General features: G+C 35.7%; 3 protein-coding genes across 3 annotated transcripts; 2 read left to right on the top strand and 1 right to left on the bottom strand.

Annotated features, from left to right (window-relative positions):
- Positions 1-2,546: 2,546 nt before the first annotated feature.
- LOC116013966 lies at positions 2,547-3,521 on the bottom strand. Its single transcript, XM_031253937.1, has one exon. The coding sequence runs from the start codon at positions 3,384-3,386 to the stop codon at positions 2,718-2,720; it is 669 nt and encodes a 222-aa protein (XP_031109797.1). The 5' UTR covers positions 3,387-3,521; the 3' UTR covers positions 2,547-2,717.
- A 5,202-nt stretch (positions 3,522-8,723) lies between these two features.
- Positions 8,724-11,039, top strand: LOC116012543 (WEB family protein At3g51720-like). Its single transcript, XM_031252105.1, has 2 exons — positions 8,724-9,142; positions 9,749-11,039. Exons 1-2 carry the CDS (start codon positions 8,963-8,965, stop codon positions 10,787-10,789), a joined length of 1,221 nt encoding a protein of 406 aa, XP_031107965.1. The 5' UTR covers positions 8,724-8,962; the 3' UTR covers positions 10,790-11,039.
- A 579-nt stretch (positions 11,040-11,618) lies between these two features.
- Positions 11,619-15,108, top strand: LOC116011935 (5-amino-6-(5-phospho-D-ribitylamino)uracil phosphatase, chloroplastic). The gene is made up of 11 exons (XM_031251370.1): positions 11,619-11,749; positions 11,854-11,985; positions 12,241-12,309; positions 12,404-12,508; positions 13,089-13,143; positions 13,342-13,415; positions 13,610-13,693; positions 13,785-13,925; positions 14,260-14,325; positions 14,435-14,544; positions 14,738-15,108. Exons 1-11 carry the CDS (start codon positions 11,663-11,665, stop codon positions 14,904-14,906), a joined length of 1,092 nt encoding a protein of 363 aa, XP_031107230.1. The 5' UTR covers positions 11,619-11,662; the 3' UTR covers positions 14,907-15,108.

The raw sequence follows: 15,108 nt of genomic DNA, 5'->3' as shown, positions 1-15,108 counted from the left end.
GATTGACAATACAAATTGACCATTTGCATCTTTGACACATCATTCAATGGCATTTGGTTACTTGCTTTTGACTAACATACAGTGATAGAGTACCTAGCTAGCTCGATGAATTGAAGATTCATGTGATTTGTTTTGTTCTATATATGAAATTTTAAGCCTAACTTATATTTATATATTGGTTAAACTTCACAACTGTATAATAAATTGTACTATAAAAATCTTGTGCGTCAAACTCTATATATTGGCCCACTCGACCACCTACTTTTGAACTTTATTTTTTCTCAATTTTTTTTTTCTTTTGGTCAAGCCATGAGGCCAGGTGTGTCCCGGGTAGGTCATAATTATAGGAGACACCTTTAAACTTGTATTATACTCAAATTAATCTCTGTTTGCACCGGACCGACCCATTAAGGGACAGAATGTTAACCAAATTGATTTTTTATACAAGAGGAGTTTGAACTCTCAATCTGCCTTAAGGAATTCTTTTATACTAAATATATATATATGCACATGCAAGCATGCTTACATACATACATACATAATATTTAAATGTGATGTAATGGATGGGCCAGAAGGGACTGTTGCATGGAATGTAGATGGCCTAATATATACAAGCTAGGCCCAACCTCAACTTAATTGATTATTTCTACCCCATTTAGCACCAATTAATCATCTCGACAAGGTCAATTAATTAATTACTCTTTTGTACTATTTTACGAGTGTTGTATATTATTCACTTGTTAGTTTAACTCTTCTCCTTTTGTTAATTATTGTTTTAAAATTTTCTTATAATTTTTAAATTCGTTTTTCCCTTTTGTTTAATAGATTTTTTTTTAATATAGTTCTAAAGGAAAATGATAAATGGATGGATTCTAATTAAGAGTATCTACATTTGTAAATTTTGAGAGGTCTTTTGCGAACACAAAATTGATGCTTTGATTTTTTACTAATGGAGCAATGTGTTTTTATAAAGGCTTTTTCTGCATGTAAACCACATATATAGTAGAATATAGTAGCATTGCCGTTAGCGTTTAAAAAAAAAATTAGAAGAAGAGAGGAATTAAAATTTGTGATTTTAATAAAGCACACAACCCAAAATATCAACGAATTTTCAAAATATAGTATGATGGAAGAGTATTAATTGAGCCTCACGAGACATATTTTCTTTATTATTATTATTTTTTGAAATAAAAATAAATATATAATTATATGTGTTTGTTGAATGGGCATATATAGTAACATATGGCTTGGTTTCTACACTAATGATACATGCACGAACCTCTACGCTACGGCAATATATAGTAATATATTAAATGTGGGTTCATTATCTATCGTACAAACATATATACATTTGAATCCATGTCGAAGGATCCATTCTCATTCTGCAGTGTTACGTTGTTCATTAAGGTTGGCCCTTTGTCACCTACTAATGTTGCTCAATTAAGAGACATGGATGGGGTTACGATAGAAGTAACGTTTATTATTACGTAAAAAGTTATATCTAATTTAATAAAAAGTTTGTAATTTTAATATATATATATATATATATATATATATATATATATATATATATTTATTTATTTATTTATTTATTTACGTAATTGTTAGTGTCATGTTTTGATGGCAAGACGTGGAGCTCAACCAACTCTCTAAGCTTCAGTCCAACAGTTGAGGTGAGGCCAGGAGGGAAAAAACTAGCATTATTTCATTTAAGCGTGGTCTGAAAGATAAAATCTCAAATCAAGCGTTTACCACTACGTTAAAGCTATAGCTAGTAAAGAGTGCGTGACTTTATTTTTATATATGTGTATAATAGTCAGTTCCACGTTTCAATGATCAAATTATTTAATATAATTAATTGAATTGCCAAACATGTTGAATTAAATAAAGGCAGGATCGGACTAGATGTCTAGATCTCAGTATCTCACCAAAGCATAGCCATAGAAGAGCAAGTTGGAAGTCAAAGGAGGACAATTTACCACATTAATCTAACATTTTTTTATGAAAACGATGAAAATATTATTATATACATTATTTATTTAAATTAAAATTATTCCATATTAATCTAAATAAATAAACAATCCATGCACCGGTCTCTATAATTTTTTTTCAAAACTATAAATAATATATGTATAATACAATTAAATTATAATTTTTTGAATCAAAATGAAAGGTTATAAGGGAACCATCAAACAACACGTACCATTGAACCTGCACCCTCCCTCATCACCCAATGTCATTGTCCATCAAAACATCTTCAACATGTTGGATCAAAATCTCAAACTAGTAATTTATCAAGAAAATTAGTAACCCTACTTTACTTTCCATACAGAAATTAATAATCTGCCCAAACTGTTAGGTTGATTCCTACTTAATTTTAATTAACCTATAAACACACCACAATTAGCAATACCTCTTATCTATACTTTGATTTACACGAAATCCCACATAGCTACCCCGAATGTAAGTTTTAAGTGAATTCTGCTTTGTATATAATTAATCAGCTCAAACTAAGAAGACTAATAGAAAAACATAAAACCTTGTGGTTACCAAGTGGAACAAGATAAATTCATTCCAGAAGTAGAAAAAGACAATAAGGCATTTGGTGCCTATGATGGATTATTATTCAGAAAATTACAAACGGACAGATTTCAACGATGTACAAGACGAACATCATCGTATCATGTCATTACAGAAAATTAAGAATGAATTAAAACTTAAAAGACGCTAATATTGTTCAAGCACAGCCATGATGACCGGCGAACATGGAAGCTCTTGGAGCCACCACTCTCACTTCCAGCCGCCGCGCCGCCGCCGTTACCACGGCCGCCGCCGCCAAAGCAAAGAGTCGAAGTCGGAGAATCTCCATCATCATCATCTCTGAACAAGTCCTCAAGCCTCAACTGCAAATCCGACTGCGAGCGGTGTCGCCGGCCGCCGATCGCCGCCGTGGACGGCAGCGAGAACGACGACGAACACGACGACGAAGAAATCGACGACGAAACACGACCGAAACTCGGTTTCTTCGAAGAAATCCTCGAGAAGAAAGACGGCAATCTCGACGCGCGGCGGCCGCCGGATTTCAGCTCGGCGGCGGTCTGGTACGACGGCGGCGGAGTCAACGGCGGGAGAGACGCGGCGGAGAGCGAGTGTTTCGGCGTCCCCGGCTGCGATTCCCACCGGAATGGAATCGAGCCTCTCGAGGAATCTCCATAGTAGAAGAATCTGAAAGACGACTCACCTTTTATCGATGATTTCTCCTTGGATAAAAGTCTCGAGAAAAACCTGTCATCTTGCTTGAATTGCAGGAATTCTTGACGGTGATCATGGCTGCCGCCATTTTTTTCTTTCTGGGAATTATGGGCTATGGATTCTCTGGTTTTCATGTTTTTGCTTTCTTCAAGTTGAGCTCAGCAGATCTGAATGAGGAAGAAGATGCAATGGAGAGTAGGAAACATAGTGATAGCCATTCAATAATATACTTGAATAATTATATAGTTATTAATTTAAAGAGTTTGGGCTTTGCATACATTAATTACAAACATTATTATAGTACATTGTAGCCATGCAAGAATTGATTTTTATTGTATGGACACCTCTTACATCATATTTGACTAGATCTAACTTTATATATATATATATATATATATATATATATATTGGAATAATAATTTTAGATTAGATGGTCTATCACTTGAGTTAATCTCATGGGACAAGTGGTCTACAAGCTATAGTAAGTTAGTAACCAATATGTTAAAAGTGAGACTTATAAAGTCGAGATAAAAAGACTTATGTAATTGAGTTGTCTGAATTTCTTATTGATCAATTGCCTTAGGCTTAAGTTCTATCTAATATGTTATACATACATACACACACATAATATATATATATATATTATGAAGTACACCCATAATAAATCTCAACCGTATAATAATTTTGTTAGTATGTAGACATTTAATGGTGTTGTTGGTCTAGATCTATTCTAAAAATCTCAACATTTCAATTTTTTTAATAAAGGAAGTGATTGATTTATTTCATTTATTTATTTTTATTTTTGAGGTCATCAATTAAGGATGTTGACTTGAATTGGATGGATATTTATACAATGAATTTTTCTCTTTGATTTACGAGAAAGCCAGAACCCCTATTCAAAAGTGTGCTCTGAGTGAAACTCACATTGTGATCCTAACTAACTAACAAATGATTAAAAAAAAAGTAAATCAGCCTAAACTGATCATAACTGGTTGATTTAAATCGAGAAGGCTAATAGACAACTCCCACAAAAAATCAAACTTGAAGCGTTTAAAAGAAATATATACAATGAATCCCTCTCTGATGATGAAATGAATATATAATAAATTTTGTCACAGGCCAGGTGGGGTTGAATAAATTAAATGAAAATTGGGCATTGGAGTAGTGTGGTCCATTATATGCCCATTTTAGGCACCTGTTTCCTTAGTTGGAGAGGTGAGATGGCTAACTTACATCCATGGCTGCCTGCCCCTCTTCTTCCTCCCCATTAATGTTACAACTGTCCTGGATGGCAACTTTGCATGCATCCTACCCAAGAAACGTTTTTGGGATGTTAATTTTAAATTCAATTTCAAATCTTCTACACTAATGTAATCTCAAATGAATTCAAATCTCGAATATTATATTAGAATAAACAGACTAGGTTACCTAATCGAAGGAAAAAATTCACAAATGTTATCCAAATGTCATGTGTTCTGTTACTTCTGTGTAAAGCTTGTCTTTTAACTGTAGCCAACAAAGAACTACAATAAGGTAAACTAGCCTAGCTAAATTGCATATAGTTGATCGAGAAAATGAATATACAACTCTCTCAAAAAATCAAACTTGAAACCTTATAGTTATCAAATCAAGTGTTTTAGTAACTCGGTTGGGAATTATTGGGATTACAACTATGGGTATAATTACTTTTGAAAATGGGTATAGTATAAATCAGTTATTATAATGAAATGTGAATGTAATCAATTACTTTTGAAAATGGAAACATGCTTTAAAGTTGATAGCTTAGGGGGGTTATAATAATAGTGCTACATGAAGCCTAGCAAGTAGCAACAAGTGGATCAGATTGTCAACACTAAACTCACGCAACCTTAAAAATTAAACAACATTAAATCCTTAATATATAGCCATGGCTGAATGCACATGCAAACGCCCAAACATCGCACGACAGAGTCAAAGACCACTAAATTTAAGTACTTATTAATGGTAATTTTATTGAGAATTGTTGTAACGTAACAAAAAGAACCATATAAAGATATTAAACGATTTTTTGAGATGGGCTCTCTCCTTCGAGATTTTTGTACTTATTGATCACCCTATTTATAATAGTGAAACTTGCTATTTATTAAAAAGTACCGAGTGACAATATGAGCCATTTATATTTCAATATGTTCAAATCAGATACGTATCTTTTTTAACTCTTTGGATGGGTCATTTTCATACTTTATACTATAAAGTCAAAATAAGAAGCAGATTGAAAGTGAATCATACCACGGACGAGTTATGTGAGGTGTAACTAATTAAATATGATTTTTTTAATAAAAAAAAAATTTAAAGTAAAATATATTATTTGTTAATTTTAAAATATTTACGCACTGAGTTGTCTACGTTATAAATTAGAATTGAAATTATAGAGTGATAACACATTAGAGATGTATAATATATATTGACATTAGATATTGAAACCCTTTTAACCAATTAAGTTTTAATTATTTTTCACTCGTATCTCCTTAAATTATTTATACTCCTCAAAACTATCATATCTACTAATCATTATATCTCATGCTTCACTACTCACAAATTTATTATTTTTAATTTATAAATATACAATACAATAACTTTCGACACAATACACACTCAATTACACTTAAAAATTATAATTAATAATGAAAACACAATTTTATTTTCTTATACTTACATAACTGTTAGCAACATATTCGGCTGACGGGATACTTGACCGACAAACCTTCCTTACACGAGTAATAGGCCTTCCCTCCATTAGTGGTCCTCCTTACATTATGCGTGGTCCAGCCTAATTATTTGTACTTCATTATAGGTTGAAAATTTTGTCTTTATTTATTTATATTTATTTATTGTTTTTTCTTGTTTGTTTGTGTATGTGTTTTAGAGGGCCCAAAATATCTCAAACAGAAAATATTGGATTAGTGACATTGTTTCAGGCCCGATCATGCCCGAATCAGGGGTTTTTCCTTCTAAAATCTCCTAGTGGACATTTGGGCTCATGTATTTGCTTAAACTTTATACACTTGGACTCCTTAAATATTTTAAATTTGCTATACGGGCTTGGGTTGGGCTGATCGTTTAAGAATACGATATCCACGATTACTTATAATCTGTGTTGAAAAAATCCCGCTTAGACACATATTAATCGGTGCAAGTCGGCCACCTAGGATATTATCATAATCGATGGTCTAGGCAACTGGCCAGCTAGGCTGCCTAAGCGCCGCCTAATCGGCCGATTAACTATTGTTTCATTCTTTTTTAAATGAGTTATTTACTCAAAACAATATTATTTTAAGTGAAATAACGTTAAATTGTTCAAACTCTATATGTTTTTTAGGTTAATATTTAATATTTTAATATTAACTATTAACGTATTAAATAGTTTATAATTATCAAGTCTTAAAAAATTAAAAAAAAAAAATTAAACAAATTTTTTAAAAAATAAAAAAATACTCAGGCGCATAAGAATTTTTTCAACCATACTTATAATCTTCACGCCCCGACCAGACTAAGCATGTGTGAGAATGCAAATTATAGTAACTCAACTGAATACAGATGTTAGACCTTTGTTTACTAGGTCTTCACGTTGAGAGGTTGAGATTTTTTTTTTTTTTATGATAGCATTATTAGAATACGATGTTGTCGCCTGTCGGAGGCGATAATCACGGAAATGGTTTGGGCAATCAATTGCGTGCATAATCATGCACTTCCTCTCGAAGCTCCTATCTCCGCCATACGTGCATGTTTTTGTGCTTCTGCTTTTTTCCCCTTGTGCTTTGCTTTTGTCTTAATGGGTTTCCTTAGTCAAAAGATCTCTAATGGTGTATCCATCTTTATTTATTTGTCTATTTGTATATCAACCTTGTTCACATAATGTTCTTTTCCTTTTACAAAAGACAAGTTTAACAAATGTTCAAAGTACACATTATATAATACTAAGTTGTTGTTTACTTTTCGTTTGTCACTCAAAGAGTACTTGTACGAGATATAACGTAGGGAGAAGATGCTATGCTTGAATACATTCATCAATTTTTATAAAATGTTCATTATTAAAGGGCACTCAATCCACTAGTTTTTTTTTTTTTTTCTTTGAAGGCAAAAACATTTAAAAAACAAAAAAGTGTTTGTGTGTGGGTATGGAGGGAGAGGGGGAGGGGGCTCCTTAGGTCTATTATCTTAACTAATACATCAATTTAAAAAGAGTTAATAATCAAAACAAATTTAGGGTGTGTTTGGAAACCCGGAAAATGATTTCTGGAAATCATTTTCCGGGTTTTTTATGTTTGGGAAGACCAAGGAAAATAGGGTCAAAGGAAAACAACACAATAGTCAATGGAAAATGAGGGTCATTTGGAGGAAAATGACTTCCCCTTTTTGTTGGGGAAGTCATTTTCCAAGCTCTTGTTGCGCATTTCTCCTCCCCGCCTCTCCTCGCTTTTGGCTTCCAGGCTCCAGCACTCCTCTCCTCTCCGACGGACAGACTGGTTTTCTCCTCTCCGACGGACAAACTGGTTTTGGAAACCAGTCCGTGACTGGTTTCGGAAACCAGTCCACGGATTGGTTTGCCAAACCAGTCTACCCACTGGTTTCCGAAACCGAAACCAGTGGGTAGACTGGTTCCCAAATTTGGGTTTTTTAAAAACAAAATGTATTTTTTTAGTTATATTTGTGATATATTGTTATTTTGTTGTTATTTTTTTTTTTTGGTTATAAATGAATGATTTGTGACAATTATGATATTATTGTTTTGATTATTTTACATTTTTGGATTGTATAGATTGATTATTATACAGTTCTGTTCATTTTTCAACCTATTTTCTGGAAAATGAACCAAACACGCAAACACAATTTTCTGCTCTGCAGCCAAACACAAGAAAGGAAAATGATTTCTAAAAATAACTCATTTTCCAGAAATCATTTTCATGCTTTCCAAACACACCCTTAATGGAAAATGCTTAGCGCCCTTATATTTATCCTCCCTCACAAACTTGTTAACTCCCTGATGTGGCAAGTTTTAATTGGTTTGTTTTTATTTATTTCCTTTTTTATTTCATATTTTAACCACACGGGCAGTGACAAATTTGTGAGTGGTAAATGTAGGAACACTTAGCATTGTCCAATTTTAACATAGGTGTAACTAATCTAATCGAGAACTAATAGTGTCTAAAAAGAGCCATCACATCAGATAAAACTCTTACACTGTAACTATTAAGACTGGATCATGAGTTCTTATCATCTTAATTTATCATTGCATGATTGTCAACTGAGCTGTCGGTCCAGGTCACTCATTCCATCTCTCGAAGCTCTCAAACAAGCATGTACACACGCACAGGAAAGAAGATTGGTTCTTGTATAGATATATATAATGGGAAATTATGTGCACTTACTGCTTTCCAGTTTCCACTGTCGCCTGTTACACATCCCAACATCATCATTAACATCGCGTTCTCCTGTCATGGTCAACGACCAAATTCCACGACACAATCCAACTAAAATTCTTTAAATAAAACCCCAAAAAATGGAAATCAATATAATGGCCTGCGCCATTGACCCTGCTGGAATTTATTGTTCCGCGCCCACCCCTCCATGAACGTTCACTTTCTTTCTTTCTTTCTGCACTCCACTGGCAGTAATTAATAACTGTAATCCGACATTGAAGAATAGTGGTCGGGAGAAGAAACAGGTAGCTATGGCGCAGAAGGAAGAATCCGGCACGGCGACGGACACTAAGAATGTTGTGAGGCCGAGGGTGGAAATCGATACCTCGCCGCCGTTCGAGTCTGTAAAGGAGGCTGTCGTCCGGTTTGGTGGGAGTGGCCCTTGGATTCCCCACCACTTGCTCCGCCTTGCTCCTCCACATCCTCTCCAAGTAAGTATATAGTACCTGGACTGATTGATCAATCCAATAAAAAGTCGATATCTTTAAATTATGACGGGTATTTGTAGAGTGTAAGGTTCGATTCTTACCCACGAGAGGTATAGAATTTAGCTGTTGTATAGTCCAGTGTAATGTACAAATATCCTCCATAAAGCCTCTCATTGGAGGTTTCTGAATTGTGGTGCAATCCTTTTGATTCTTATCTATCTCCCTATCAGTTGGCCAATTCAAAGAGTTTTAATAGTTCTATTTTGCTAGTAGTAGTAAAATTCAAGGTTCGATTCTTACTATCCGAGGGTCTAGAATTAGTCCTAATATATACACTAATATACAAGAATCTTCCAAGTTTCACCCAGCCTCCCAAGCAGGACAACCGAAGTCACGGGACTGGGGTGTACGTACATTAATGTACAAACATCCTCTACCAAACTAAGCTTCCCGAGCAGACAGGTGGGTCCCGAGATTGGGGTGTATAGTAATGTACAAACATCCTCCATCTTGCTAAACCTCCCAAGCAAGACGGGCAAGGTCTCGAGATTATGGTACTCCTTTTTATTCTTACTCGTCAAATCCTCAATATAATTATAATATTGATAGGAGCAAGATGAAGTGTTGGATCTAAACAAAATGGAGGAGCAAGCAGTGAAGTATGAGAGGGACTTGATGATGAAGGAGCAAGAAGCCCTAAAACTCCTAAAAGAAGTGGAAGCAGCAAAGAGATTTGTTGAAGGGCTTAAACTAAACCTAATGGAGGAAGTCTCTACATTTGTATCCTCCACTCCTGCAAAACCCCAAATGCACAAACTCTCACCCAATCCAGTCCAGTCCCCTGGCTATGTTCTAATGGAATTAGACCAAGCGAAACTCGAGCTAAACAAGATGTCCATAGATCTCGCGGTCATCAGAACATCCGTGGAGTCCCTGAACAAGAAAATGCAGAAAGAAAAAATCCTTCTGGAGACTGAACAGTTCAAGAAAATGGCAGAAGCTTCAAGGCATGAAGTGATGAAAGCAATGTCAGAAATTGAGAGGACAAAAGCCAGTCTCAAGCTTGCAGAAATGAGGCTAATTGCAGCCAAGAAAATGGAGGAAGCTGCTAAAGCTGTGGAAGCCATTGCCTTTGCAGAAAGAAAAGCTCTCTTAAACTGCAAAACCACCAATTCAGAAGGGATAATAACAATCCCTTATGAACAATACTATGCCCTAACTCAAAAGGCCCAACAGGCTGATGAGCTCTGCAACACCAAATTCGTTGATTCGTCCCCTCAGAACAAGAAACCAGACAGTCCTAGGCTGCAGAATGATGCCCTGAGAGACATTGGGACAGACAGAACTGTCCCTGTCTTTAGATCATCAATCTCAATTGGAGACATCCTTAGCAGAAAGCTGATTCTGCAAGATGATCATATCATGGTGGGGAAGGGACAACAACAACAACAACGACAACAACAACATGTTTCGTTTAGTCAAATGCTACGCGAACAAAGCGGGATCATACTGAATCCAGCAAAGTCTGGGAAGGATAATAGTGGGAGTGTGCACAAGCAGTTCATTGCACATAGGAAGAAGTTTGGGTTTATCCAAGTTCCAATTCCTAGGCACAACAAGAAAAAGGACCAGTCTTTGAACCAGAGATAACATATATTAGACACATTATATTATACTGTTCTTTCATTCCCTGTGCTTAATTGTGTGGTTTTTGTTCAATTTGGTTTGCTTCTCATACCATTAACGTTAGATTTGGTTGTGGCTTGTAGGATTTTGTGTTGTGCTGGTATTGTTCAGAGTTACTTAGCTTGTTTCATATTATTGTACACACCTGTTTTTTTCTTTTTTCTTATTTCTTTTTGGGGGTTGTGAGGAAATCTACTGCCACTATATGAGGGAATACACACTTGGCTGTCTTATCATATATGTTGTGTGTTAATGAAATCCTATGTTCATAATCTTAAAATGCATAAACCCTAGCTTGTCTCGAAAGGGTGACCGAGTGGGGGACATAATTCTTGTATCGGAAGGATACTAGTTCAATTCTTTTCAATACCAGTGACTAGGAGTCTTCCTAGGATTACAATGAATAAACCAGTCTAAGTTATCTATATCAGCTAAAATCAAGAAGAGGTAAACCAGCTTAGGTTGTGCATATCAGCTCAAACCAACCAAGAAGATCAATAGACAGTTTCACGAGTAGTTAAATTTGAAGCATTATGATTATTAAACTAACTGACCGACCAACTCAGTTAGAATTGCCCCCAATTTTAAGATTCTCTGGGTCTTAGGTTCAATTTTGTGATGTAATAAAATTGACTAGTCCAAATGGCCCAAGTCCATCACTAAGACTTGAGAAAAGCCCAAAGTCCAACAGGCCAAAATTGGTGAAAGTTGACAGGGAGTGACCCAAAGTTAACGGCCCAATAGGCCCATAATAGCCTAACAGATGAAGCCCAGTCTGAGATAAGCTTCGGCCATTTATTTTCTTCCCATAGCTCTTCAGAGCTTTTATGCCTGAAAATGGAAACAGCTCTCAGCTTCAGGAGCTCCACTTTCGTCCCAGTCACGACGTCGTTTCCTCAGTCCCCTGCGAAGCTCAATTTATTGGTTAGCAAGCCTTATATACCAAAACTTTTGGTTTTCTTAAATTTCCTAATTTTTTTTGAATGTTATTTTCGTATGAATGGATTTATGTTATTGCTAAAACACAGAGATTAAAGCGCTCCAGACGAGTGCAAAATCGGCAGAATCATTGTCTGTTGATAGTGAAGTCTTCTGGGTCGAGCATCAATGGGTCTTCTGACCCGTCTCCAGTCTCACCGAACAATATTTTCGTGGAAGAGGTATTCTGTTTTCACTTGATTTTCTGCAATTTAATTAATTATTCTTGAATTTGTTCTATAAAGGTCTCAACTTTTCAGAATTTTGTTTCTGGGTAATGGGTATCAATCAGAATCACTGGTTTTTGTTTTATTTTATTTGTTTTTATTTGGTTTTGTTTTGGCTGAAAGGATAAAGTTTGTGAAGTTAGTGGTGATAATGGGCTAAGAAAGCCTATGGGGCTAAGTATTGTGTTTCTTATTGTTGGAATTTAATAGGCCATTGGAGCAGAATATGGAGAGGGGTTTGAGACATTTAGAGCGGATGGATTATTCAAAGTTGATGTAGTAAGTGGCAACACTCTTCTATTGTTTCGTCGAGAATTGCTACAAAGGCTTTTTGTTCTCTAAATTATCGAATTTTATTTTTGTTTGTGGTTAGGATTTTCTAAATGATAGACTGCAAGAAGGTTTCCTTCAAAGAATTCGGTATGCAATGAAACCTGACGAAGCTTATGGATTAGTTTTCTCTTGGGACAATGTAGTGGTAAGGTTCAATATCTCGCTTCACTGAAAAATGGTTATTTGGCGTTTTCTGCCTGCAAAAAATGTAATTGATTCCTTTTGCTTGTGGCTAGAGGGGAGATAGATTAAATCGATAAATCCTAAATCAACTCAAGAGTAAGAATGTTTTTTTGACGGGGTGGGTTTGGAGAATGGGCACGAGGTCAGCTGTTTCTAGAGAAAGATGTTTGTGTCTAAAGAATTGGGCATAAGTGAACCCATGGCAATTATGTGCAGCATATCATTCGTGTTTGTGTATTTACTTCAAAAGAATTTTGCTTGTATAAACCTGGTAGTTTGTTGATTGGTGTAAAGAGACAGGATGGATTTGAACCAAGAAATTTAAGAAATTCTGGAATTATAAAGTAAAACACAAAGAAAAGACAACACGGGAATTCTAAGAATATCCCTCCAGCAAGAATAAATTCCTGCCCACACAAACTCGATCTATTATGTAATCAGTCAATCCCTGATTATATACTTCCTTGAATTCTACCGCTTGAATGATTATTTGATTACTTTCCTTTCCTGCCTGATTTGTATCATTCGTCTTCTTTTTTCAGGCAGATACTCAAGCTCTAAGGTTGAATGCCTGGAAGCAACTTGCTTCTGAAGAAGGTGACTAGGACTTTCTCCCTTGATTATTGAAGACTACTTACTAAGTTCTCTTGGCCTGTTATCATTTTCATGGAGTGCATTTATCGATTTAATATTGGAAAAGACTGTGATATTGAAGCATTTCCTAGTAGAGGATGGGATTTAGAAGAAATATTTGCCTATAATAGCAATTTAGTTATGATGATATGCATTACTCAGGGAAGGAAATTGCCGAAGATGATAGTATGCAAAGACTTTTGCTTTATGCTGGTGTCGATCATGTACTAAACAAGGTTAGTGTGACATGATTGGTTACTCTTGAATGATTTTCACTACAAATATGGAAAGTTTCTCTCTCAATTTATTGCGTTTTATGCTTGAATTTATATTCTTTTGTGATTACTTCAACAGTTCAACTTAACTTTAACTCAGACGAAGATGCCTCTAATCTTTAATACAGTTTTTACAAGTATCCTTTAATTGGCAGGTGTTGCGGTGGGAGAAGGAAGAAAATGATTTGGTTCGATTGAGGTTAAGGTTATCACAGTTATTCTGTGACAATCTACTCCAAGTAACGCCTTTGTCCACACTCCTGTATGACCAGTTTTGGAGTTTGTTGTATTAGTTCATATCTTTAAAATAACGCTTTACCTCTTATCCAGCTCTCGAAACCAATAGAAGGGCTGAAGGAATGGCTTGATGCTATATCAACAGCACGCATTCCTTGTGCAGTTGTTTCAAATCTAGATCGAAAACATATGGTTGACGCCTTAGAACACCTGGGGCTCATGAAGTATTTTCAGGTTTGCAATCATATTATCATTTAATTGCTATAATCATGTGTTGTTGAGGCAAATTATACCATGGACCAGGTTCTACCTTGCATTGTAGACCCTTGTCCAAAAATAACCTTCAGATTGACACATTCTGTATCTGCAGTTGACAGTTTCTGTACTTTTAGCTATCATATTATGTGTCAGCAATTATCAAGTTATCTGTTTACATGTACAGAAACTGAACTGTAGGTACAAATTTTTGTATCAGGGTTCACAATGCAATATGAACCCTGGTCCATGGTATAACAATTGTGTTGTTGAGGTGTGGGTTTGGCTGATCGTAATCTTCTTGGAGCTGCAGGCTATTGTGTCCGAGGAAGACGGCATGGAATCCATAGCACACAGGTTTCTTTCTGCAGCGGTAAAGGTATGGTTGAAATAATTACTCCCAACTCCCTTCGTTTACAGCCATTACGGTCTTTATTGCCTGGAATCGATTTCTGGGAACCTCGCTTACACTAGGAATTCTTTTGCAGTTGGATAGGAAGCCATCTAAGTGCGTGGTGTTTGAAGACGACCCTAGAGGCATAACAGCGGCTCACAACTGTACAATGATGGCTGTAGCACTCATCGGTGCTCATCCAGCGTATGTCAATCTCTTACCATTCCTTCCAGTCTTTTCTCGATGATCAGATTCTAACATTCCTCGTATCCTCACTGTTTTTCCCCCTCGGATGAAATACTCATTTGTTGAATGTCGGTCTCTAGAGAAACATCTTTGCTGCTACGACTTAGATGTTCGTAGACGGTTAGTGATTTGTGCAGAATGAAACTTGCAGGTATCATTTGGATCAAGCTGACATTACAGTTGGTGGGTACAATGAGCTTTCAGTCATCAATCTGAGGAGATTATTTGCGCATAAAGGCTCCAACTTTATGGACCTGGAGAAGCAAATAGTGGAGAAAATTCCTCCCAGAAGGAAGCTGAGAATTGACACCATTTTCTGATCCAAATCCAACCCTGGCCTCTTTCACCTCACTTGTAAATTTTTCATTAGGGTAGATCACAGTCATCATTTAGGGCCTCCTTTTGGTTCCTTTATTTTATTTTTCATTTAGGATTTATATATAAATAGTAGAAACCACAAAGCATGTATTTAACACAAATATTTGTCTTTTTATTATGGGAAAAGTTTCTTTTTTTTTTTTT

The sequence above is a fragment of the Ipomoea triloba genome, chromosome 3 (genome assembly GCF_003576645.1).
Source record: "Ipomoea triloba cultivar NCNSP0323 chromosome 3, ASM357664v1".
NCBI lineage: Eukaryota > Viridiplantae > Streptophyta > Magnoliopsida > Solanales > Convolvulaceae > Ipomoea > Ipomoea triloba.
The sequence above is the reverse complement of the archived record's forward strand: the minus strand, read 5'-3'. Positions and strand labels throughout refer to the sequence as shown.